General features: G+C 40.4%; 1 protein-coding gene across 2 annotated transcripts in view; it reads left to right on the plus strand.

Annotated features, from left to right (window-relative positions):
- Nucleotides 1-27,138, plus strand: part of Nkain2 (sodium/potassium transporting ATPase interacting 2) — a 1,058,393-nt gene that overhangs the window by 1,006,161 nt on the left and 25,094 nt on the right. For both annotated transcript variants that reach the window (XM_076552533.1, XM_006981258.4), the window contains exon 5: nt 25,694-25,754. In XM_076552533.1, coding sequence (XP_076408648.1) covers nt 25,694-25,754 — 61 coding nt within the window. The remainder of the gene's footprint in view (nt 1-25,693; nt 25,755-27,138) is intronic.

Genomic DNA, 27,138 nt, shown 5'->3' on the forward strand with positions numbered 1-27,138 from the left:
TTGCAGGATTTTTAAAATTAAAGTTTCCAAGTCTCCAGAGGACAAAAGAGAAATATTTTATGTTCTGACAACCTTGACCTTTTGTGTTTCTACCCTTGGACACAACACATGGCTGGGACTCAGTCAATGGTGGATAAGTAGAACATTTAAGTACAGTGTATCTTCCACAAAAAGACACTCCTCCATCTCTTCTAAACGGAGTTTGGGAAGATGGATTCATCAGTGGTTTGTGGAGGGAAATGAAAATAGACATTTGGAGACTGTTTAAGAAAGGTAGAATTAGAACTCAGAAGTGAGTTTCTTGTACCCATCACTTCCCAACAGGCTGATATGGCCAAGCCATTCTGAGCCCCCATGGGAAGCTGTCTGGAACAGAAATGAATCTGTGATCTCCTGGGAGGGGCTTCTGTTTTCACCCATGAGATTAGTAATTTTACCTAAGGATTTGGTACAAGACTACTGCCTTTTACATTTATTCAGTGTGTGTGTGTGTGTGTGTGTGTGTGTGTGTGTGTGTGTTCACACGCATGTCATAAAAGTGGAGATCAGAGGAAAACTCTTGGAAATAAGTTCTCTCCTACTCTACTGGAATTGGTGACTGAACTCAGGTCACCAGACTTCGCAGCAAACACCTTTACCCATCAAGCTATCTTAAAGGCCCAAAAAAACTTCAAAACACACACAAAAAAGAAAAAAACTACCTCTAAATAAATAATATAAGTTCTGATTTTATTGAAAAGTACAGCCACATACAGAACAGTACAGTAACTTGTTTATTGTATTCTGCACTGGGTTTTTGTTTTTTCATTTTTCTTTATTAAGAAATTTTCTACTCACTCTACATACCACCCACAGGTCTCACCTCCTCCCTCCTCCCTCCTCCCTCCTCCCACCCCCCAGCCCTCCCTCCTAAGCCACCCCACATACCCACATCCCCACTGCACCAAGGCTGTGCGAGGCATCACGCCATAGGCACTGGGCTCCGAAAAGCCTGCCCATGAACCAGGGACAGATCCCAATCCCCCTGCCTGGGTGTCCCCCAAACAGTTGGAGCCAAACAACCATCTTCCATATTCAGAGGGCCTAATCCAGTCCCATGGGGGCTCCACAGCCACTAGTCTACAGTTCATGGGCTTCTACTAGTGTCTGCACTGGGTTTTGCTGATGACAACATGCTTTCAGTTTGAAAAAGAGCAGAAATTCTAGGCTCCAAGAACTGAGCATGAAATTGTGAATTATAGCAGATCTTTATCATCCTTTTACCAATCACTCAATACAGCCCTACAGAGCAAGAGAGGGAAGCAGACCTACAGGAAAACACTACAAAAAAAGCACTGTAATTCCAACTTCGAGTCTACCTGGTTGCAAGAAATATGGTGTGTGTGTGTGTGTGTGTGTGTGTGTGTGTGTGTGTGTGTGTGTGTGTGCGCGCGTGCGCGCGCTCACGCATACACATGCACTTCACTCGTTTCCTGGAGTGGGTGTTCTCTTACCCCCAAATATGATAATGCATTTTACTCCTTCTGGACCCTTCTATCTCTCTCTGACTACTTTAAAGTAGTCTCACTCTGATTATACCTCCCAATTTTAACACATTTCACATTTTTCTATTAGACTGTATTTCAAAACATAAAACTGTGGTGTCTACTTTTCTATATCCCCAACAGAAGTTAGATGTCAAGTCTCAAGTTATAAGCCCTTAAGACTGGTCATTATTCATGGAGTTTGTGTCACATAGTTGGATTTTTCCCCCTCAACTAGATTACATCTAGCAAAATTTTTTTACTGTCAGGGAACTGTATATTATTTTATGTAACATTCACTTCATCTGATTCATAGGTATGAAATTTAGGTTAAAATCTTAGGTGTTCCATTAAGTTGTCAGTAATAAATTTAAATATTTGATGCAAGAATGAAACGTTTACTTGCACATGCCATAGTAGACACTTCAGTGAGTGAAGAGCTCCAGTGTCTGAACTCACAGAGCCTGTGTCCTAAACCATATCACAGTGTGGCATAGGGGTTCAGGGCATAGACTGTGGAGTGAACCAGACTCACGCATGTGCTCCAGCTCTGCTACTTATTAGCAGGTGACGGTGGTGAAGCCTTCTAACTTCTCTATGGCACAGATCTTTCACCTCTAAGGAGGACAAAATTATACCTATTTCATGAAGTGGTTGTGAGGAATAAAGAGCGTTGCAGATGAATACTGCCTCATACAGAATGGGTACTATAGAAATATGAGCAATTTTTATTCACTAACACTCGGAGATTGAATGTATTCATCGGAGTGGGAGAGGATTAAGGTTTTTTGCTTTTGAGGGAGCTATCGGATTTGAGTATGGTATAGGCTAGAGAGAGCTGACACTACAGTAGTTGGAAATCATGGCTACCTGAGAAACGGATTTAGGATTGTGCACCTGGTCACGTGACTTGGGAGATTTGAGGAGTATAGAACGGAGGTCTAAACAGTTCTAATTCTGGAAAATTGATCTACACAAGTAGACAGGCTAATTTTAGAAGAACTTAGTCATCCTTCAGGAAAGATGGTGAAAATCAGCAGAACATTGTCTCTTACTCAGTGTTTCCTGCTTTAACAGAACCCACATTCACACTTGTACACAAAGGTGACATCTAGTAATGGGGTTTCAACAGTTTCCAAGTCATTGTGGTAAAGTGAGGAGACAAGATGTCATCAAGCCTCACTCTTCTGGAAGAACGGCTTGAAATGATGGCATCTATAAAGACAGGGGTTGTGCAGACAGCTTTCTGTCCCTGAGAGTACTGATGCTAACGCTGTTCCTGTACAAAGGTTGTTCCTTTGTATTGTTTTAATGTAATACAATAAGAAATATAATGTAATAGAAAACACAGTTTCCTGAAATTGAAAGGAGGCATAGCAAGTCGCTGTGCACACTAATCTGGTGGGTAAAGTAACTGAAAAATATGGCCTTATAGAATCTTATTGCAATTTTAAAAAATGCTATAAAATAATTCATGTATAAGGAGACCATTCCTGGGCGTTTCTTTTTGTTGTTGTTTTCACATCTCTACAAATTATCATATCTTTCTGTTCTCTCTTTTTTTCCCTCTCTCTCACTGCCTGTGCTGTTTCTTTAATTGGATCAATCAATATTGTACTCCCTTGATATTTTTTGAAAAGTGCATAATGAGAAAACTTTAGAGATCTCGTAATTAGAGGGAGAAAATAAGGAGCAATGATCCAGATGGAATTTAGTTTGACAAAAGTATTAGAAAATTGAGCCCAGATATATAACAAATATTTATAAATAAAAAGCATATAAATATCTTTTACAGGACTTAAGATTACGAGGGCAAGAGAAAACGTTCTAAGCACTATATTTAAAACTTGTCCTTTAGAGAGTGTTTCCAATAAAGCCTACAGTTCTCAAACTCTGCACATTTAATGGAAAGGGGGAAAAGCCAGAAATGATTTGAGATGATCAATACACACTGGATACAAAGAAGAAATTAAAACCTGCCTTCTTCCTTGTGGGGATGGCCGAGTAAAGGCTGAATGTGGTGGCGTCTGAGGTGAGAAGAACGAAGGAATGCCCCGGTTGTTTCTCCCAGGACTTCCAAGTGAATTTATAAAGAAAGCACATGAGCCACGTGGCTGAAGAGAGAGAGAGCACTGTGAACCCAGGTGAAGGAAGGGGGAAGGCTCTGGAACATTCACGTCCAGGGCATGTTGGAGGAAGAGCAGGATGGCAAGTGAGGCTACAGCATAGTGGCCGAGAGGAAAGCAGCCGGGAAAGAAACAGGGAAAAAAGCCAGAGGCTGGTTCTTTAAAGACCCTTTAACCTAACACGTATATAAAAACCAGAGTCACTGGGGAGATGGAGAAGGTGGCGTATAATTTGGCTTACCTTTGTGAAATATGGAATGGTGATGTGAATATCAGACTGAAGATGATTGATGGGGATCAATTAAGGTACTAGAGTGTCCCAGGCAAGAGTACTGGGTGAATGTCATAAATGAGAGGGAGGTGGTGAGAGGTTAGGTGCCAATTTATTTTGAAAGGAAAGTTAAAATCTGCGACTAGCTTGGAAAAGAGGAGGAACAAAAGATGACTCCTAGAATTCTTTTACCTGAACAACTGGATGAATTCTGAGATACAGAGATGAAGCACACTATAGGAAGAACAGCCTTGCAAAGGTGTGGGGTTGAACGCTATTTCCAGCTGAATTCTCAATTGTGTTTTTACAGCTCATCTTTGCCCAATGTCTCCATCTTGCCTACAGTTCTAGGTCTTGCTCCTATAAGATAATGTGGACAGCAAAGCTTTGCTAAAGGCTTAGTGTAATGAAGTGTGGGAAGGGTTTATTTAATAAATATACCCAAACTCTCAAATTAAAATTGATTTTGGAAAACAGCAGCTTATATTATTAAAGAACTTACTGCTGGTAGACCCTACTAATCATTTCAAGAGGCCCAGCCCATTTCCACACTTCCAGGTTCTTACCGTGTGACCCATAAATCCCACTAGTTGGTGTTTCTTTAAAAGTCTCAAAAAATAAATAAATAAATAAATAAATAAATAAATAAATAAATAAATAAATAAATAAATAAATAAATAAAGAGTCTCATGCCCAGGGCTGGAGGGATGGCTCAGTGGTTAAGAGCACTGACTACTCCTCTAGAAGTCTTGAGTTCAATTCCTAGCACCCATATGGTGGCTGACAACCATCTATCATGGGATTCGATGCGCCCTACTTTATGATGCCCTCTTCTTCAGGCCTTTAGCTGTAAATGCAAATAGAACACTCATATACAGAAATAATAAATAAATCTTTTTTAAAAAAGTCTTATTCCCTACCAAGTGAGCTAGTCCCTGATATTTCTATAAGAGAAGTTAAGAAACATGTTCACAGAAATGCCTGGAAAAAAAATGTTGACAGTACCAGTTTTTATAGTAACCCTAATTCGCAGACAATTGTAATGTCCTTTATCAGATGGACAAATAACAGAACATGGCATCATGGGAGATTTCCAAAACAAAGGCCCCCAATTGATGTTAACATTAGAAGAGCAGCAAGCACCTTCAATGGCTGAGCTCTCTCCAGCACTGACATTGATGTAATAGCAGATTATCTGAAAACAGACACTTACACAACACAGCCCCTGCAACAACAATGTGAATGAGCCCAGACTCTCTTCTAACGGATGATCAGATTACTGAGTTGAAAACTACATGGCCATTTGCCTTGGTCGCCTCACCTAACCATGAAACGGTCTCCTCAAAAAAGTTAGCCTAAGTATTTCATAGTCAACTACTGAAGCCCACGTGGGCCCAACCAATTCCACCAAAAGAATTGCCCCACTAAACTCAGGCCATATCACTCATCTACAGAACAATAAGCAAAAGGAATTGTTACTCCAAGTCACTGAATTTGGGGGTGTTTTGTTTTGTAACAGATGTTAACTGATACATGTATACTCACAAAGGACCTTTCAAATAAACTATTCAGTTACAGAGACATCAATATGTTTAATTAATCCCCCATGATATGTTTTTTTTTTAATGAAAGACACTAAGCACAAAGCAGTGAGAGTCTGTTTTTATCAAGGTCAAGACCTATCAAAGTTGTTCTCTGGTTATCAATATGAGAACTGTAGTTACAGTAGGCATGTGGGTGGTACATGGTTTCAGGGAATAAAGACAAGGAATCACTGATAGGGAATTGTCTTAGATACAATAAATACTCTTGGGCCTCAGCATGGCTCAGGGACATAAAGGCTCTTGCTGCCAAACCTGACGCCCTGAGTTTGATCCCTGAAACCCATTTGATGGAAGGAAAGAACGGACTTTCATCATAGTGTGTTTGTGCCCACAAGTATACACATACACACATATAATAAATAAATACCAATTTAGAAAAAATTTTTGAAAGAAGTATTCCTGGAGCCTCAAAAAGGTTCATAACCCAATTTAAGAGTATGTAAAAATAAATGACAGTGAAAAGGAGTCAATTATAGGCTAACAGAGTGCTACAAAGCCACAGAGTGAAAAGTACCATTCTGTGTCTTTTAGGGTGTGGAAATGCTTCCCTGAGAAGGGGCCCTGAAGTATCACAGTCTTCATTAGGTCACTTGTAGCTGGGGTTTTCTCCAATCCTGCCCAGCACCACAGACCCAGCAATCACTTTTTAAAATAATCACTCAGAAGCTTATTAATTAAGCTTAATTAAACTGCTCAGCCATTAGTTCAGGCCTACCACTGACTAGCTCTTACTCTTAAACTCAGCCCATTTCTGTTCATCTCTATGTCGCCACATGTTCTGTGGCTTTACCTGTTGCCTTTACATGATGCTCCCTGGATGGCAGGCTGGTGTCTCCTGACTGAGCCTTCCTGTTCCCAGCATTCTCTTCTCTGCTTGTCCTGCCTATACTTCCTGTCTGGCTACTGGCCAACCAGCATTTTATTTATACAGAGCAATATCCACAACAGTCACTCCTTGTGTGGTGATAACCAACCCACATTTAAAAAAAAATGAATGTCTCAAAAGCTATGAAAATGTTTAGCAGGTAAACTGTCAGGATTTTAATATAAAAAAAAAGGAGCCTGAATTGTTGGGGATGAAAAGTTAAGAGTTGAATACTTTATTACCAGTTCTTCTTAGAAAGAAGAAACAGTTGATAAGATTCCATGATCATAGAGGTACTTCTATGACTCCCCCCATAATATGAGGCTTGCTTTGCCCGTCAGTTATAAGCTGAAGGTAATTAGCAGCTCACCAATACATTTCTAATACAAGAAGTCTGCTCTGGGCTCTAGACGTATGCACAAACAAGTCAGAGGAGGACTATAAAACCATGATGAGTTGGAACCACGGAAAGCGATCTGAGATGGTAATTAAATGAACAGGAGGAGCACTCTCCCTCTTCATCCCCCAGCTTTCCCTTGAGCGACATTAAGCTGCTCTGTGGTTTATCTGAAGCATTTGGTTTCTGGCCGGTTTCAAAGCTCTGCTACACCAGAGCTCAGTTCTATCCTCTGTATTCAAATGTCTACATTGGAATGCTACATGAACTTAACTTTAGTTTCTCGTGTGAATTTCATCCTTGGAGTCTGTGTCCCACACTGGGTATGTTAACAGTGTTGTGTTGAAGTATAAAGCTTAGTCATGTTTTTGGATCTGTAAAGATGTGTTCAAATCCTCTCCTACCTCTCTGATAATTTTTCTAAGCTTTGGTTTTCTTATTCATAAACCATGAATAGTGATAGAAGTTTTAGTTTAGAACAGCAGCTATAAAGATGTTAGTGCATGAGCAGAATATTATGAGGCCTTTTACCATACTTGAATATTAATCTCTTTCCTGCTTCCTACCTATCACTGAATATGAAGGTTTGGTCATGTCATTTGTTGGTTTGGAGGTTTAGACATTTTTAAATTAAAAAAAAATAGCTTGGAATACAACTCAGCAGTATAATGCCTGGCATGTACAAGGCCCTCATTTAAATCTCTAGCCTAACCCAAAACTTAATAATAAAAGGAAAATGTACAAACATGGTTGCAGTTACTCTTAGCATTTTTATTCCTAAACAACAATAACCATTTCATCATTAATTAATGATATTCTTTTGTGAGCAGGTGTTTCACATAGTTTCTTTTGCTTTTGCATAAAACTTAGATTTACTGAATGTACTCTAAAATGCATAATGAATAGAGGAAAGGAGTTGGAATGGCAGGACCCAGGATGTGTGAGGTCCTGGGTTCACTCTAGCACTGTGAGAGAAAAGGGGCTGGGAGGGAAGAAAAGAGAAAGAAAAGAAAGAAAGAATAGAAACAGAGGAAGTGAACTCAGCAAGGGTGAGTGAAGAACACCAATCATAGCGAGTTTCTGACTCCACAGTGAGCCAGCCTAGCCAGGTCTTACTGCGACAAGTGCGTAAAGTTGATGGGACTCTTAAATGACACTTAGTTCAATTTTCTGCCTTTTGAAATTATTTCCCGAAAGAAAATGGAAAGCAAATATGTGTCTTCCCCAGCTCACATCTTATTGCCTTGAGGCTTTTCTCTGCAGCTGCCCTCATCACACTCACCTTCCTTGGCCATAGAATGTAGCAAGCGGTCTGCTACCGTAGAAAGCTTCATTGAGTGCTGCGCAAATACTTTCTCTGAATTCGACAGATGTCATGGTAAAGGAACCACGTGTTCCAGGGTTTCTGCTAGCTGGATTCTTAAAACCCTAATAATACATTGATGTTTACTCTAACATCTTGAGATACACTTTCTCTCTAGCTGGTATATGTCAAGCTATGTCTTTTATCTTTAGCTTTGTTGCTTAGCACAGCAGGAGAACTATTCTTATTGACATTTTTATTTAATTAACACATTACTTCCATTTTGTTTAATTCATAACTTGCTTTTTATAATTGTGAGTTTGCCATTTGTATGTCTTCTGATACTATTATCTTGTCGAAAGAAGAAGTGCTTTTTATGAAAATTTATTAGAGTAGGGTAACATTAGCAGTTTCTTGCATTCTGCCCATCAGCCTAGGTCAAGAATGCTGGCCTGGCCAAGGACAACCTGTGATGGGAAAGCCAAGGTGCATACCTGCTGCTGGTCAGGCCAAAACATGCAGGACCAGAGAGGGTGAGGTCAGACTTGTAGCTTGTCTGGTGTTGTTATTTTCTAGCCTGCATTTCTTACACAGTGTGGGGGCCCACAAAGACTCCATAGTGAAGCCTTATTCTATCTTGACTCAAGGTCAGTGAGTCCAAGCTTGTTTTGCCTGGCAAGGCTGCATACCAAGATGATTTGGCCAAAGGCTTGGTTACCAGATGTCTTGAGTACTAAGGAAGTGTTTACACTTGTTTGTACTTTGTACCTTGACCTTGAGAGGTGGAGGTCTTCTACCTCTTCTCTTGCTGGTGTATAAAAAGGCTGTGAATAATAAAGTCAGGGTGACTACAGTATTGACCCAGAGCCCTCCCGATGCCTCTTTCTTTAATGTCTGCGCTTCTATTTTTTCCTATTATTTTTTAATCCTCATTCCTCCATTCAAGATTTTTCAATAGTCAGGCAGGACCTGACAACCCAGTTCCTGGTTCTGTAAATGAACTATTATCTGGACATTAATTTATAGTCTAGAAAGTGACATCTAGTATATTCCAGATTGATTTCTGGCATAATTGCTGGGGGCCGGTTCTAATCTACTTGGTGTCCTCAAATGAAACTGGCAGGAACAACTTCTGTCTGTACAAAGACCATGACCCTCATGCATACACCCACACAGTTGAAGGCATACTAGATAGCCCCTAAGAGCAAATGAAGTAGACTATTCACCATTCAGGTTCGCTATATGTCATGAACGTTCCCTGAATATAGATAAAGAGCAGGATATTTGCTAACCTATTATGATGGGAGGTGTTCATACTGTCCTTTAACAATTTGTTTGCACAGAATATATCTTACATTTCTGATTCCCAAATTACTACTGCAACAGTGAGGATTTATTTATATTAAATGATCTGGTGACCACAGGAATCATCTGGATTTTAATAGGTTCTCAAGAAGCAATCAAACCTTAGTTTGCATGGGGAATTCTATCACCGTGACCATTATCACCATCCAAATGTTTGCTAAGAGGACACTATGATGAGTTCCACATTTCTGTCTCCCTCCCCTTCACATCATGGTCACAATTCTGTTAAATAACTCACTTTAACTATATTAACATTGAACATATTTACACAAATAGCATCTACTGGCAAGCCCAGAAGAAAACAGGGCTGTCCATCCATCTCCCTTGTTCTAAATACACAAATCCCCTTCAGATAATGTCTACTACCATCAGGATTCATTAGGATCTTTCATATAATTACCACATTTCATCATTAGATCACTCAACAGTTGTAAAATGTCAAACAAAATAGAACTTAAGGTGAGACACCTAAAATGTACCTGGTCAAACTGCCTTCCAATTTACACTTGATCTCTGTCTTGTTCTTTTTAGAGTCTGTGTTTTTAAGTAAGTGTAAGACAGAGTGCCACTTCTTGCTGTTATCATGATGCCATCTCATTGACAATTTCTTTTGATTTTTTTTTGTGGGGGGGGGCGGAGGAGGGGTTTTGAGACAGGGTTTCCCTGTTTAACAGCCCTGGCTGTCCTAGAACTCGCTCTGTATACCAGGCTGGCCTCAAACTCATGGAGATCCATGTGCTTCTGCCTCCCAAGTGCTGGGATTAAAGGCGTACACCATCAGGCCCTGCTTCTGACAATTTCTTTGAAGTTTACTTCTGGACTCTGAAGTTCGTCGTGTACCACATGCTCCTTAACTCCTAGTACATTACTTCTGAAATACAGCAGAAACATTAATACAGCCTTCACACTTTCTTTCCCCAAAGGGACATACCTAATGCCAGCTACTTTGGCATCTAGTGTTCCAATATAAATAATCCTCTAGCCTCCTCCGGTCAGAACAATTTGCACAAGTACTGTCATCACTAGGCCGGCACACACACTTCTGTGAAAACACTGCTCATTTTTAGCTTTGCCTATAAGTGATAGGATTCCAAACATGAGCCAACTTAAGTTCTGTCAATACCTTACTTTTTGCTTAGACATTTTGCTGTAAGTTTGTGATTATCTCTGAGACAAAATTATGCCAACTTGTACCATTTGCCTCCCAGGAAATTCATTACATGCTGAATTTGCCCCTCTGTATGACCATATTGACTGTTTACACTGCACATGACATTTTAAAATTGTGCTTTCTACATTGAATCATCCATCAGAAGCAAATTAGGGACCCTACTGTGCAATTCCAAATGTACAACTGTAAACTTAGCTTTATCATTATGATAGTATGGTGGTGTTAGTAGACTCTTACATTTTCCAGTTGTTTTCAATGGATGGCTTTGGAAAAGGATGAGTTTGGCAACATGTTGGCCTTTTCTTTCACTATCTCCCAAAAGGCAGGTGTATAGAGAGTGTGATAGAACTATTGCTCTCAATGCAATTTTTCAAATTAATCTGATATTTCAACTCTGAGAGGAAATTTTAGCTATGATGACATTTGAATTTTATCAGCCATCAGTCATGATGCCCAAATATCCCCTGCTTTGTTGACTTTACTAGTAATGTATAAGACCCATTGGAAATTGGTTATATTTTCAGTAAATCTGGACAGAAGACATTGACCAGGCTCCAGAGAACAAGTTGTAATAGATGTGATCAGTTAAGGCAGTGTGAACATTTGGTTCAGTCCATTTCTCATAACTCAGTAGATAATACAAGTTCGCAAGTGTGTCTACTTTTATTTAATCTTTTTAAATGTGCTTAATACTGTCATGTTTAATGATGCAGCACAATGCCAAAAGGCTGTTATTAAGATATGTTTTTGATAGATGGAGAAGCTCTTTAGACCCAGGAGGCTGTGAACATTCACAATAGCCCTAAAGGCAATCTTTCAAGAATGATTGTAGGCTGATAACTCTACCTGGATTATTCATGGCAAGAAAATCTGCAACATAATGGTCCAGCCAGTCAAATAGTGTGAAATAAGAATCATCTGATGGACACCCAAGACGACGTGCCAGCCCACACAGTGAAATATCTCATTAAAGGATCTTTGTTAATAACATTGATATAACCATTAGAAAGAAGTCTTTGCTGAAGCAATCTAGGGTTATGTAAATGGAATACAATTTTTGAAAGAGTAGGTTAAAATCATCAACAGCATAAAAGTGTACTCTGTGAGTGCATAATATTCTTATGTTCTAATTCCCATTATACAAGTTATAGTCTCAGAGTAGAACTACGAATTCAAAACAGAGAGGGAATAATTTGACAGAAATACAGTACTAACTCATTTAGAATATGAGATAACTGCACATAACAAAGTAGTGCTTGGCACCACCTCCATCTCTACCCACAGTCAAAAGAGAAAGTTGAATAATAATAATTCTATATTATACCAGTATCAGAAACTCTTGTGGAGTTCCATATTAGCCAAAAGGCCCTAAATTAAATGTCTTTGTATTTTGAAAAACAAATACAATAGCTTGCTTAAATATATTTATAATTTAAAAAACATACTACAGAAAGTTTTTAAACAAAAGTTTTAAAACTCTAAAATACACTGATTCCTATTAAAAAAATTTTATTGTGAGATAACATGTAATTATAAAAACATGAGAAATCCTGTTTCCCCTTTACAGTTTGCCCTCAACAGTAACATGTTTCACATGTCAACTAGTACAGCCATTGTGGAAATCAGCGTGGAGGTTTCTGAAAGCTTACTAAGAAAGCCACTATATGACTCACATACACCCTTCCTGGGTATCTACTCAGAGTACCCCGTCCTACCGTAGAGATAGCTGCAAATCCATGTTTATTGTTGCCGTTTGCAATGGAATCATCCTAGATGTCCATCAGTGAATAAAGTGAAAGTGTGATATATACACAACTCAGTGTCATTTAGCTGCAAAGAAAAACAAAACTTGCATGTAAAGAAATGGATCTGGAAAGCAGTATAGGAAATATTACCTAAGCTCAGAAAGACAAAAATTGCATGATATCCCTGACGTGTGGATCTTTACTTTGAATGTTTATATATGGTAAATAAGAGGTATGAGAGTAGGTATAAGCTGTAAAACCAGGTAGGCTATTCCCAAAAAGAGAGTAAGTAGTGTAAAGAAAGATGAGAGAGAGTGAAGGAACACGTGCAAAAGCAGAAAAATGGGCTACTGAGGGTGCAGGAATATAAGGAGGGTACTTAGTTTTAACTGTCAACTTGACAGTTAACCTGGGAAGAGAGTTTTAATGATTAATTGTCTAGATCAGGTTAGCCTGTGGGCATGTCTGTGGCTAGTCATGTAGATTCTCGATTAATTTAGGACAGTGGTTCTCAACCTGTGGGTTGCAACCCCTTGGTCAAACCTCTATCTCCAAAATATATTTCCATTATGACTCATAACAATAGCAAAGTTACAGTTATGAAGTAACAACATAAGTAATTTTATGGTCGGGGATCACCACAACATGAGGAACTGTATTAAAGGTTCGCAACATTAGGAAGGTTGAGAACTAATGATTTAAGAAGACCCATCCCATTGTGGTAGACACCATTCCCTAGGCAAGGGGGTCAAGATCAGTATAAGAAAAAGAGAAAGCTGGCTGAGAGCATGCAAGCAAGGATATACTTATTTCTCTTTGCTCTGTGGATGACATATGACTGCTTAAGTTTCTGCCTTAACTTCTCCTCACTGAGGGACCTAGAACTGTAAACTAGATGAACTTTTTCTTCCCTAAGCTGCTTTTTGTCAGGGCGTTTTATTACAGCAACAACAACAAACAAAATTATAACTAAAACAGGAATTGGTACTTAGGAAGTCATAATAGTACTTTTCTTTGGGCCACCAGCTCACAAATAAAAATACAGACACTTATTATTAATTATGAAAGCTTGGCCTTAGCTTAGGCTTGTCCCACTAGCTCTTATAACTTAAATTAACCCATATTTTTATTAATCTACATTCTACTACAGGGCTTTTACCTCTCTCCCTCTCTTCTGCATGTCTGACTCATTCCGCATGTCCATGGTGACTCTAGCAGGTGCCTAGAATCATCTGAAGTTCCTCTCTTTTTCCCAGAAGTCTCACCTATCTCTCCTGCCTATTGGCCATTCAGCTCTTATTGAACCAATCAGAGTGACACGTCTTCACAGAGTGTAAACAAATATTCCTCAAAAGGAAATAGGGTTATTACTTGGATAAAATTTACCGTATTGTTTGGAGGAGAAAATTTTTGGAGGCATTTGGGGGAGAGTGCCTTGGGCAGAGCTTAATGGGCCATTACAGTGGGTCCTTGGAAGGAGAGAATGCTAAAGTGTGGACATGGAAGACTCAGCTCGTGGTGTTTCAGAGGTAAACAAGGACTTTAGTAAGAACTAGGCCAATGGCCACTTGTGTGATATATTGCCAAAGAATCTGTGTGTGTTGATCAAGCTGAAAAAAATCAGGTGTGCTTGATAAGAGTTCCATACCACTGAGGTGAAATCTATGCTTCACTAGAACAGTAGGAGAGTCTTTCTTCACAGTCAGCACACAGAAACTGATTCAAGGGGACCCTACTATGGCTCAAGCTGGAAGCAGAACTTGGTAACCTTCTAAGGATCTTTCATGTGGTACCAGCTTTGAAAGCATAAGAAATAGAAGGTTGAGAGTGTCATAGAGAACAGCAGTGGCATGGCACCTTGTGACAGGATCAGAATCCCTGCAGAGGGGCCAGGGAGGGAGGTAAAATGCCTTGGTTACAATTGAGATGCCAGAATTTTGGAGATGACAGGACCACTTGCGTTGCTCACCAAAGACAGTGGCAAATGTGGAATGTAGCTGGACTAGAAGGAAAGGTGTGTGTTCTGCAGATGGCCAAACCAGGAAGATGGGCTGCCCAAGCCCTTTAGATTCCAGACAATTATGTTAAGAATGGGTCTCCAATGTTGTACATTGATTTATACTTCTGGATTTCAGTTTCGTCTTGGTATGATTGCTTTTACACCTAGTTCTTTCCCTCTTTGAATAAGAATGCTTAAGAATGTACTTTTTAATTATGCTATCAGAGCCCACAGTTAAGAGATTTTGACCTTTCACAGAATTTTGGACCTTTGGAGTATTGGAATTTTTTCAGACTTTGGGAGCTTTGGAGAGTGTTAGACTGTGTTTTATATTGTTATATTAATATGAGACTTTGGGGACAAGAGGTGGAAAGTTAAGCCTTGAAGTGATGTGTTTGTAAGTCAATTTGGCAAGAGGATGCTGATTTGAGCCAGCAACTTGACACAAACTAATATCATTTTAAGGGGAACACTTTTTAAATAGATTTTTTTTCTAATTAAAATAGAATTTTAACACTTCCCCCCCACTCCTGTTGGAAGAAAATTCTTAATGAAAAATTATCTAGAGCAGACTAGCCTGTGAGTGTATCTATGGGGGACTGTCTTGATTGTGATAGGAAAACACAGACAATATGGGAGGAACCATTCCCTAAACAGAGGCTCTGGAATAACTGAGAAAAAAGCTAGATGAAGTCAAGCAAGCAAGCAAGCAAAGGTGCATGTCTTTCTCTCTTCTCTTTATGGTTGGTGTGCTATGACTAACTGCTCGAATTCTACCTTCATTTCTCCTAAGTTGCTTTTTATCAAGGTATTTTTCGTGGCAACAAAAATTTCACTAAAATGGGGAAAGAGATGGGAGAAAAAGAAGGAACAGCCAATGAAAACAAATTGTGCTTGGAAAATGTTGTAATAAAGCGTAGTGCTTTGTATTCTAAAAATAAAGGAGGGACTGCTGTTTGGATATCACTATTCCTATTGACAGGCTATAAGTACAGGAACCCCACCAATGAGATGATCTTATATGTTACCTTTTATGGTCATATCCACTTCCCTCCCACCCCCACTTCTTTGCCTCTAGCAACCAGTAGTCTACCCTAGATTTATGTAATTTTATCATGTAACAACTAATACGGTCTGAGTATGGCAATACATGACAAAACTCTGCCACTCAGGGGGCAAAGACAGAAGGATCTTGAGTTCTAGGCCAATGCAGACCACATACTAAGAATATGTGTTTTAAGACAAAATATGTGGGATTACATAATATAAAGTGTGGGAAGCTTGAGAGACAGTTCAATGGTTAAGAGCACTAGCTGTGCCAGGCAGTGGTAGCACACGCCTTTAATCCCAGCAAAGCAAGGCAGGTCTCTGTGAGTTCAAGGCCAGCCTGATCTACAGAGCAAGATCCAGGACAGGCACCAAAACTACACAGAGAAACCCTGTTTCAAAAAAAAAAGCACTGGCTTCTCAGGCAAAGGATCAGAATTCAGTTCCCAGTATCCATCTAGGGTGGCTTAGAACCACTTATAACTAGTTCCAGAGGATCTGTGGAGATCCATAGAGGTTTCCTAGTGAGGACTTATTCAGGGTCCAGGAATCTGAACTTGCTTTACCCAGCAGGGCTGCATAAGGGGATTTGATCACAGGCATGGTTTACCAGGTGTTGGGAAGGGTCTACACTTGGCTGTGCAGTGTGCTTTGATCTTGCAAGGGGGAGGTCTTTTGCCCCACTCCTTGGCAGTATTATAAAAAGCCCCTTTGAATAAACAGAAAAGGGCATTGGGTAGTGATGTCCACCCTCCCAAAGCTATCCTGTGTTTCTGTCTTCTTTCTCATCAACTAGGTCTCTCTTTCTATCTAATATTTTCTTATCCCTCTCTCATAAGAACCCTTCAAAAGGTAGGAGATGGCCTCCCACAGAGATCTGACAACTTCTGGGCCCTGTAGGCAAGGCCACTGCAGTCACATGCACATACGTATAAATAAAAGTAAACATTTTTTCTTTTTATTAAGAGATTTTTCTATTCATTTTACATATCAACCACGGATTCGCCTGTCCTCCCTCCTCCCACCCCCTATTCCCACCTCCTGCAAGGCAAGGTCTCCCCTGGGGAGTCAGCAGAGCCTGGTAGATTCAGTTGAGGCAGGTCCAAGCCCCTCCTCCCTGCACTAAGGCTGAGCAAAGTGTCCCAGCATAGGTGCTAGGCTCCAAAAAGCCAGCTCATGCACTAAGGACAGGTCCTGATCTCACTGCCTGGGGGCCCCCTAAACAGTTCAAGCTAAACAACTGTCTCACCTATCCAGAGGGCCTAGTCCAGTTCCATGAGGGCTCCTCAGCTATTGGTTCACAGTTCATGTGCTTCCACTAGTTTGGCTAGTTGTCTCTGTACTTTTTTCAATCATGGTCGCGATATCTCTTGCTCATATATGATCCCTCCTCTCTCCCGTTAATTGGACTCCTAGAGCTCCACTTAGGGCTTGGCCGTGGATCTCTGTAAAAGTAAACATTTTTTAATCTAAATAATATAAAATTTTGGAATTGGCTTTTGTCAAAAAGCACAATTCTATGGAAATTCTTTCAAGTTGTTGCATAAATCAATAGTTCTTTCTACGCTGTTGCTGAGCGGCATTTTATGGTGCAGGTGCACATACTGTTGGATTCTCTGTGCACTGAAGGACATCTGGATGGTGCCTCACTTTTAACTATTGTGAGGAAAAGTCAGCAGAGTGTGGTTTTAGTGTCTCCATGTCTATTCCTTTCTGAAGGAAATACTGTAGAGTGCAGTTGTTGACTTAGACTACAGTAGCATCTGTGGTTTTTAAGAACCCACATTCCCAGATTGGTGCCACATGAGTGTTTCCCTTCTCGCCTTTACATTTTTTGTCTTTGGTCTTCCAAATTTTGACTACACCTTAAGTGAATTTGTTTTTGAGTTATGCTTTTCAGAGTTTGCTCCACTTGTTGAATGTGGAGGAGGTTCATAATGATTTTGTAAATCGAGCCCGGGCGGTGGTGGCACACACCTTTAATCCCAACACTCAGGAGGCAGAGCCAGGAGGATCTCTGTGAGTTCGAGGCCAGCCTGATCTACAGAGTGAGATCCAGGACAGGCACCAAAATGATACAGAGAAACCCTGTCTCAAAAAAAAAATAGGATTTTGTAAATGGAATTTAGGAAGTTTTCACTCATGATTTTGTAGGGTTAAATTATCAGTGCTGTCGCCATCTACTTTTGGAAAGGCGTGAGCATTAGCCCTTTGGTTACTGTCCTGTGAGCCCTGGCACTCTGTTCACAGTTTTCCTCTTCTCTGTTGCCTAAAGAGACGATTTCTGTCTCCTGTCATCAAGCCTGAAGATTTTTTTCCTTGGGACCCTCCATTCTCCAACTGTTTTCTTATTTTTACTTCTAAATGTCCAGTTTCTCCACTTTGGTTCATCTTCATCATTTATAATTATTTTCTGAGACCTGCCTTGATTTTTTTTCTTTTTTCGTTTCATTTCGTTTGTTTATAAATGATTATTGAAGCATTTAATGGTTGTTAATTTAAAATACTTGTCAGATAATCGCTTCCATTGATTCCAATTTTACTCATATATGAGATGCTCCTTGGTTTGATGACTATTTTTTAATTGAAGTTTAATTGAAACATGGACATTTTGGGTATCATGTTATGAGACTCTGGATTTTAATTAAGGCTTCTGCTTTTGTTAGCTCACCCCCATAAAGTTTTGGCAGGGGAAGGAGAATGCTAGGTTATTTCTGTCACGTGGGGGCCAGAAGTCCAGCATCCTCATTTAGACTCCGTGAAGATTCACAACAGCAAGGGCTGTCATTGTGGCTGAGAGGCAGTGAACTGCCCTCTAACACTAGCCCCTCACTGATGGCCTCACACCTGAGATAGGTCAGAGGACACTGTGTTACTCCTGGGTGCCTCTCACAGACACTACAGCTTATGGATGCTCCTCATTCCTGCCGAGCATTGGTAAACAGTCCTGCATCCGCACTGTATTCTCTGACATCACTACAACAGGGAGGGCTAGGGTGCTCCATCACTGTAGAGTGAGGCTAGGAATTTAGATTCCCTAACCCTCATGTGGAGGAATGGGGGACTCTTCCTAATTCCTAGAAGAAATGAAGGTCTACAGTCCTTTTTGGCTTCTTGGACCCCATAACCCAGCCGTGAAGGAAGCCTCTGATCCCTGCTCTTTGCTGTGATGGCTAAAGAATGAGAATACAGTTGTTTCTGTTCGGTTTTCCTGTGGCATTGGCTGAAGAAGGAGTCGTCATTTATTAAACGGTTTCCTGATACCCTGCCTCTTTCTTAGTTCGTTAGTGAGAGAGAACAGGCTTCCCTGAGGGCTTAGGATTCAGTTCTAGACTCTGAGATGCTCAACTCCGAATCTAGTGTATGTGAGACCAAGAAAACACAGGAGAGAAAACAAACAAGAAAAGAAATAGGGGATGGAAGAAAGGAAAGAGGGTGGAAGGGACTGAGTGGAAGAATTTACCTTTTATCCCTCCTTGGAGAACAAGGTCCCTTGTAGTACTGACTTCTTCCTACCTCTTCAGCTCCTAAGTTGGCAACACATTTGATGCTCAGGGTTTTGACTTGTGCTTAGTTAGAAGGGATAAGAAAAAGAATCGCTCTGACAAATCCATCTTTCTAGAAACAGAAGCTCAAACTATAACGTTTTAAACACTGAGGTTGTTACATGTTACATTATCAAAATTCAGTATTTCTACATACTTGCCAAAGAGTTTCCCTTTCCTTGAACTCTCAGCTTCTAAGCGAATGTCTAGGACATCCAATCAGAGTTGAGTCTGTGGATACAAAAGGTAATTTTAATCTGATTTAGTTCTGGAAAGAAAAATATTATTTCCTTTCTGTCAGTAATGATGTCAAGATGATTAGTAAAACCTTACCAGGTGAATTAGACAAATAATAATAGACACATGAAGATGACAAGATGAGTGAATATAAAATAATTTTGACTTAGCTGTACTTCAGACCACAAAAATAAGCAACACAGATACTTTTTTTTTTCTCCTGAGTAACCATTCCTTTTTCTGGCACAATACCACATGAATCTTCCATTATTATTCTATCCATATTTTTTCTTTTTTTTTTTCCTTTTGAGACAGGGTCTCTCTGTGTAGCTTTGGAGCCTCTCCTGGAACTCTCCCTGTAGGTAAGGCTAGCCTCAAACTCACAGAGATCTATCTGCCTGCTTCTGCCTCCCAAATGCTGGAGTTAAAAACATGTGCCACCACCACCTGGCTTATTCTATTCATATTTAAAGAAGGAACAAAGAAAAAATACCTTTTGGAGATTTATCTATTCTTTTTTGATTTGTTTCTTCAATTTTTTTTTCTGTTTTTACATCTCAACCAAAGTTTCGCCTCTCTCTTCTTTTCCTAGTTCCTCCCTCCCTCCCTCTTCCCCCTCGTCCCATCCTCTTTCTCCTGTTTCTCTTCAAATACAGGCAGGCCTCTTATGGATATCAGGCAGCCATGGTATATCAAGTTGCAATGAGACTAGGCACCCCCTCTTCTATCAAGGCTGGATGAGGCAATCTGGTAGGAGGAAAAGGGTCCCAAAAACAAGCAACAGAATCAGAGACAGCCCCTGCTCTCACTGATAGGCATCTCACAAGAAGACCAAGTTACACAGTTGTAACATATATGCAGAAATGGAAGGATCAGGTTGGGGGTAGGATGGAGGGAGAGACTACTGAGAGAGACAACTGGAATTTGGGGCATCTCCAAGATAAACTAGAAAGCTAGAGCAATGGAAACTTCTGGGGATCTATGAGGGTGACCCTAGCTAAGACTCATAGCAATAGGGGACATAGAGCCTGAACCTGACATCTCCTATAACCTTCCAGCAGTGGAGGGTCTGGGACTCCAACCCAACCACAAACCTTTCGACCTACAACTTGTCCTGCCTACAAGATGTGCTGGGGTATAGGTGATGCAGAAATTGTGGGAGTGACCAACCAATGACTGGTCCAGCTGGAGACCCTACCCTGAATAGGATTCACCCCGTGAGGGCCAAGACCCAGAGGCAGGATACTCCTAGACCTAGGATAGAACCAAACACAACCGGCAAAAAAATAAAGTCAAAGAAATGACTCCTAATGATATTCTGCTATACTCATAGATTGGTACCTACCCCAGCTGTCATCAGAATGGCTTCATCCATCAATTGATGGAAGCAGATGCAGAGACCCAAAGCCAACATTAGGCAGAGCTTGGAAAATCCTGTAGAAGAAGAAGAGGAAGGATTGTAGGAGACAGTAGGGTCAAGGACACCAAAAGAAAACCCACAGAACCAACTAACCTGGGCTCTAGGGGCTCACAGAGACGGAACCACCCACCAGGGAGCCTGCATGGGACTGAGCTTTATTTATTCTTATTTTATGTGCATGAGTGTTTTGCCTTCATGTATATTTGTGTGCAGCATGCATACCTAGTGCCTGTGGGGGCCAGAAGAGGGTATCTAATCCCCTGGAACTGGTGTTACCCACAGTTGTGAGCCACCATGTGGGTGCTGGGAGTGTAAACAGGGACCTCTGCAAGGACAATCAGTGCTCTTAACTGCTGAGCCATCCTGCCAGTCCCAATCATTTTGATTACAGTAACTCGGATCTGTAACAATAACCTGATTCTTTGTGCCCAATTGCTTCTCTTCAAATGGTCAGAATGCCTCTGCCCTGGACCCCTTTCCTCCTCTCTGAACTTTATCCTTATTTCCCAGTTCTTTTCTGAACACTTCTTAGAAAATGTTGCCTCACTTGTCTTTTGCCCACTGTATTCTCTCAGAAAGCCTTCCTATGGCTCTGGGATTTGTCGCAAGCATGCCAGCCTACAATCTACTCTAGGAATGACGTGCCGTCTCTTAGGAGAATTAATATACTAATCTTGTCTTGAAGAATGAGTAGATTACTTTAGGTGCCAGGTGAAGTTGGGTAAGGAGAGAAGAGTGTACAGGATTAGCACTCTCTGTGGGCACAATGGGAAAATTAGTTAAGGGAGAGTTAAGTAGAGAGGAAAACACTATTTTGTTTTCCTGCAAACTACTAACAGCTTTCAACAGGACTGAGTTCTAAAGAGGTGTGGTAGAAAGGAAGCTAAAATGCTGGGCATCACTTCAGGAGGAGTGAGGACTCTGCCAAGAAAGTTACGCTTTCTCAAAGGCTGCCCCTCTACAAGAGCAATTGGATACACACTGGAACCCTGCTCATTAGATCCTGATCTGCCTATACAATTTCCACATCTACTGCTGTAGGATGAGGTCCCTAAACTTCCATCAGGTAGAACTATGGATGGTTGCCTTAATGTACACATAACTTTCCTGCTTCGGGATCTCACTCTGGAAAAGCAACTTTTATTACTTGTCTTCTGCAAAAATAAGTATAAGTTGATCCAAGAGTGGCTGCAGGGATTAATGAACCAACACACGAAAGCTACTGTACTGCCTGTCACCTATACAATTTTTTCCCTCCTGGCTACTTCTCAAATCTACTTCAAATGACAAATTCTGCAAGATGGCACATTCCTTAAGGCTGGGACTGTGTCTAAAATAGTGGCTCTAACCAAGGGCAATTTTGCCCTTTAAAAGGGACATATGGCAATGTCTGGAGACACTTTTGATCGTCTCGGTGGTTGGCTGTCTTTGTTGTAGAATGGTACTGTTTAAATGCGCACAGCTTCCACAGTGGAGAGCTGCCTAATCATAAATGTCAGCTGGCAACCCAGGGTTAGTCTCTATGGTGGCTTAGGTAGCATTTAAGAGATGCACAGATTTAGAAACATTGGAGATTATTAGAAACTCTGAAACTCTCTACTGCGGGTAAATTTTATAAAATTGCTACTGGAAAGGCAGAATTAAATTAGAAATATATAGGTGTAGGAAAACTGGAAGATAGCAGAGTTTCTGAATCTGATGCATTGGGGGAAAGCACATTTACATTTGTATTTAGAGGTGACCAATTTAAAAGCTAAACTTCTTTTAATCAGCAGGCTTTTATAATGGAATGCAACAGGATTTACTTTTGTATCAAAGGAGCTCCCCTGGTAGTTAGAGAATGCAGCTGAATACAATTATAAGCTCACTGATAAGCAGGATGCAGGTCCTTAGCTGCATTCGGGGAGAGTACACTTAATAATTGAGAATCTAGCAGCGACACCTTAATGAGGAGTTTAAAAAACGCACTGGCCCTGAATCTCAGAATTTGTCAATACTTGTTACCTAGATTTTCATTTCAAAGTAATGAAGTGATAAGTAAGAATCAAAAGGAAAGTTTGTGATCGAAAAAAAAAAATGCTTTACAAATAATTCAACAAGTACTTAAAGCCTGAAATAAGAGATTAAACCATTGATAAGTCAGTAAAACTTGGCCACATATAGTAGAAACATAATGTGGAGAGGGAAGTCAAGAGTTACAGGCAGTACCTAAGGGACTTAGACAACGTCCCAGATAATCATTAACTAGCTAGGGCCAGACCCAAGTCCCAAGGACAGAATAGAGAATAGAGCCTTCCCATGGCTCTTGACAAATAAAAGATTAGAAAAGGTTAATATAATCACATGTAAATGCTCAAACCACTGTGTGACTTTTTTAAAATTTTTATTGTTAGTAGTTTTTTTTTTTTTTTTTAATACCATTCAGTTCTACATATCAGCCACGGGTTCCCCTATTCTCCCCCCTCCCACACCCTCCCCTTACCCCCAGCCTACCCCCCATTCCCACTTCCTCCAGGGCAAATCCTCCCCCGAGGACTGCAATCAACCTGGTAGACTCAGTCCAGGCAGGTCCAGTCCCTTCCTCCTAGACTGAGCCAAGTGTCCCTGCATAAGCTCCAGGTTTCAAACAGCCAACTCACACAATGAGCACAGGACTTGGTCCCACTGCCTAGTTGCCTCCCAAACTGATCAAGCCATTCAACTGTCTCACCTATTCAGAGGGCCTGATCCAGCTGGGGGCCCCTCAGCCTTTGGTTCATAGTTCATGTGTTTCCATTCATTTGGCTATTTATTTTTCAATAATTGAGTAGAACCGAAATTTATTATAAGCCACAGTCGTCCTAGGGACCTCCATACTATATATATAGCCTCTATGGTTCTATGGGCTGTGGTCTGATTGTTCTTTATTTTATATCTAGAATCCACTTATGAGTGAGTACATACCATGACTGTCTTTCTGGGTTTGGGTTACCTCACTCAGGATGATTTTTTCTAGTTCCATCCATTTGCCTGCAAATTTCATGCTTTCATTGTTTTTCTCTGCTGAGTAGTACTCCATTGTGTATATGTACCACATTTTTTCCATCCATTCTTCTGTTGATGGGCATCTAGGTTGTTTCCAGGTTCTGGCTATTACAAATAGTGCTGCTATGAACATAGCTGAGCATGTATCTTTATGGTATGAATCAGCATTCCTTGGGTATATGCCCAAGAGTGGGATGGCTGGGTCTTGAGGTAGTTCGATTCCTAATTTTCTGAGAAACTGCCATACTGATTTCCACAGTGGTTGTACAAGTTTACATTCCCACCAACAGTGGAGGAGTGTTCCCTTTGCTCCACATCCTCTCCAACACTGGCTGTCATTGGTGTTTTTGATCGTAGCCATTCTAACAGGTGTAAGGTGGTATCTCAGAGTCGTTTTGATTTGCATTTCTCTGATGATTAAGGATGTTGAGCATTTCTTTAAATGTCTTTCAGCCATTTGTAGTTCTTGTTTTGTGAATTCTCTGTTTAGCTCTTTAGCCCATTTTTTTAATTGGACTGTTCAGTATTTTGATGTCTAGTTTCTTGAGTTCTTTATATACTGTGGAGATCAATCCTCTGTCAGATGTGGGGTTGGTGAAGATCTTTTCCCATTCTGTTGGCTGTCTTTTTGTCTTATTGACTGTGTCTTTTGCCCTGCAAAAGCTTCTCAATTTCGAGAGGTCCCATTTATTAATTGTTGTGCTCAGGGTCTGTGCTGTTGGTGTTTTATTTAGGAAAAGGTCTCCGGTGCCAATGCGTTCAAGAGTGCTTCCTACTTTCTTTTCTATTAAGTTTAGTGTAACTGGATTTATGTTCAGGTCTTTGATCCACTTGGACTTGAGTTTTGTGCATGGTGACAGATATGGATCTATTTGTATTCTTTTACATATTGACATCCAGTTATGCCAGCACCATTTGTTGAAGATACTTTCTTTTTTCCATTGTATAGTTTTGGCTCCTTTGTCAAAAACCAGGTGTTCATATGTGCATGGATTAATGTCAGGGTCTTCAATTCGATTCCATTGGTCCGTATGTCGATTTTTATACCAGTACCAAGCTGTTTTTATTACTATAGCTCTATAGTAGAGTTTGAGGTCAGGGATGGTGATGCCTCCAAAGGTTGCTTTATCATATAGGATTCTTTTAGCTATCCTGGATCTTTTGTTTTTCCATATGAAGTTGAGTATTTTTCTTTCCAAGTCTGTGAAGAATTGTGTTGGGATTTTGATGGGGATTGCATTGAATCTGTAGATTGCTTTTGGTAAGATTGCTATTGTTAGTTTTTTAAAGTGTGCTCTAGTTTGCTTTCTGTTGCTATGATAAATGGCCTGACCAAAACCAACTTGAGAAGGAAAGGGTTTATTTGGCTTACACTTCAAAGGAAGCAGTCCATCAGTGACAGAAGTCTGGGCAGGAACTCAAGCAAGAACTGAAACAGAAGTCATGGAGGGATGCTACTTCCTGGCTTGTTTCCATGCTCATGTTCAACTGTGTTTCTTTTTACATCCCAGCCCCACCTGCCTAAGGATGATTTGCCATTCCAGTCCCACCTGCCTCAGGATGGCTTGACAGCCCAGCCCCACCTGCCTAAGGATGGTACCACCCATAGCAGGCCCTCCTACACCAACTAGCAATCAAGAAAATGGCCCCCAAGACATGCCCACAGGGCAATCTGGTGGAATCAGTCCTGCTACTGAGGTTCCTTCTTCTCAAATGAGTCAAGCTAACAATAAAATTTAGACATCACAACAACAAAAATGGATTTTAGATAACCAAGTGATCATCCCTAAAACCATTTATTTACACAAAACAGACTCATCAGGTTGTATTTATATAACTATTCATTATACATACATAAATAAAACAATGTTTTTATCGACTAGATGGGTACAGCTGGAGTCAAACATCCACAACAGAGTCGAGATCCAGTGACAACCATGTTGGAAGCCCACATGGGAATCTAACGGCTTGTCTTTGAAATGCTGCTCCTCCAGGGAGGTTGGACACTCTGGCTTTTGTGTGGTGTCTAAAGCTTGTCCATTCTGTTTCAGCTGGCGGGCTTCATCTACGCCTGTTACGTTGTGAAATGTATAACGGAAGAAGAGGACAGCTGTAAGTATTAAAGCTGCGTTCTGTGTCTTTCAAGTTCAAAGCTTCCCTTAGGGCTTCCTCCCCAGCATTCCTGCTCTGAGACAATACCCCTCAGCACCCCAGCAGAACAGAAGATAAGCCTTTGGTGCCCATCATGCTAAGCTAGTCTTCACAAAAGAATCAGCATACTAAAGAAACAGAGAAGCACTCATTTTTGGAAACATCCTTTTCCCCTTTCATTGAAAAGTATTTCAAAAATCTGTTCTTAGAACAATTCTAGTAGAGACTACAGATGGGAGATTAAAGACAGACGTGAATTCTAAATGCAGTTAGCTTGAATATTTTCCTTTGTTACAGTTCAGTTACTATGTATTGCTAATTAATCAGTTTCATCAAGGACTACCAATTTCAACAATCAATAACTTATAATAGTTCTTAAAACTCTGCCAATAATTGAATTCCTAATGGAAATCAGTTGCTATGACAATGCTATGTATGCCATGATCTGAGATAGCATGGCATAAAATGCTATGACATGATCTGATATGGCATTGTATTGGCATGACATGTTAAGATATAATGTGATATGGCATAATCTAATATGAAAGATATCTGATCTGATATGACCTGATCTGGAATGTTATGATATGATATGGCCTGTTAGGGAATGACATGACATGATATAATGTGAGATGATTGATATGATATAATATGATCCATGCTAAAACATTTTGAGTAGTGGGGCAGGACATGGTTGGCTACTGTGGGAAAGGGAAAGCTGGGGTCTGATGGGTTCCTGGATGTCTGTTATGAGTGAATGGGTACATGGAAATGCCTCTTAAGGAAAGTAGAGCAGGGACACAATAATTGTCTGAGTGTAGACAGGTTGTTTGAGGTGTAAGAGAAGGTATGCAGCAAGCACTCATCATATGCACAAAAGCCTTATTCAGAGACCATGGCCGATAAAAGAGACAGGGATTTTTAAATGTATGGACCTAACAGGCCATGTAATCGGCATCTTTCCAGAAGAACACTTTGCAAAAGAGATTCCTGAAATGCATTTTACAAGACTAAAGACAAGCAAATTTGACACTGAAGATTCAGAATGCTTATTTGTACACTGACGTCCCTGAGAGTGGTCTAATAAAGAAGTATGTGCAATTTTTCCTAATTGAGTTTTGTTAGCATAGTACTAGGTAAGCAGAGCTGACAATACGGATCAAAGAGAGAAACAGAAAGATTTTTCTCTATAGTCACAGTTCCTTAGGGAGAGTACAGCTTGTCCTGAACTGTTTCCATAGGGAAGATAAAAAGGGTAGTCTTAGGACAGAAAGTAACAATGATAGAACTGCTGTGATTAACTGCTGAGGCATGGTAAGCAGGTAGATGTAGGACTGAGTAGCTG

The sequence above is a fragment of the Peromyscus maniculatus genome, chromosome 16, assembly GCF_049852395.1.
Source record: "Peromyscus maniculatus bairdii isolate BWxNUB_F1_BW_parent chromosome 16, HU_Pman_BW_mat_3.1, whole genome shotgun sequence".
Classification (NCBI taxonomy): domain Eukaryota; kingdom Metazoa; phylum Chordata; class Mammalia; order Rodentia; family Cricetidae; genus Peromyscus; species Peromyscus maniculatus.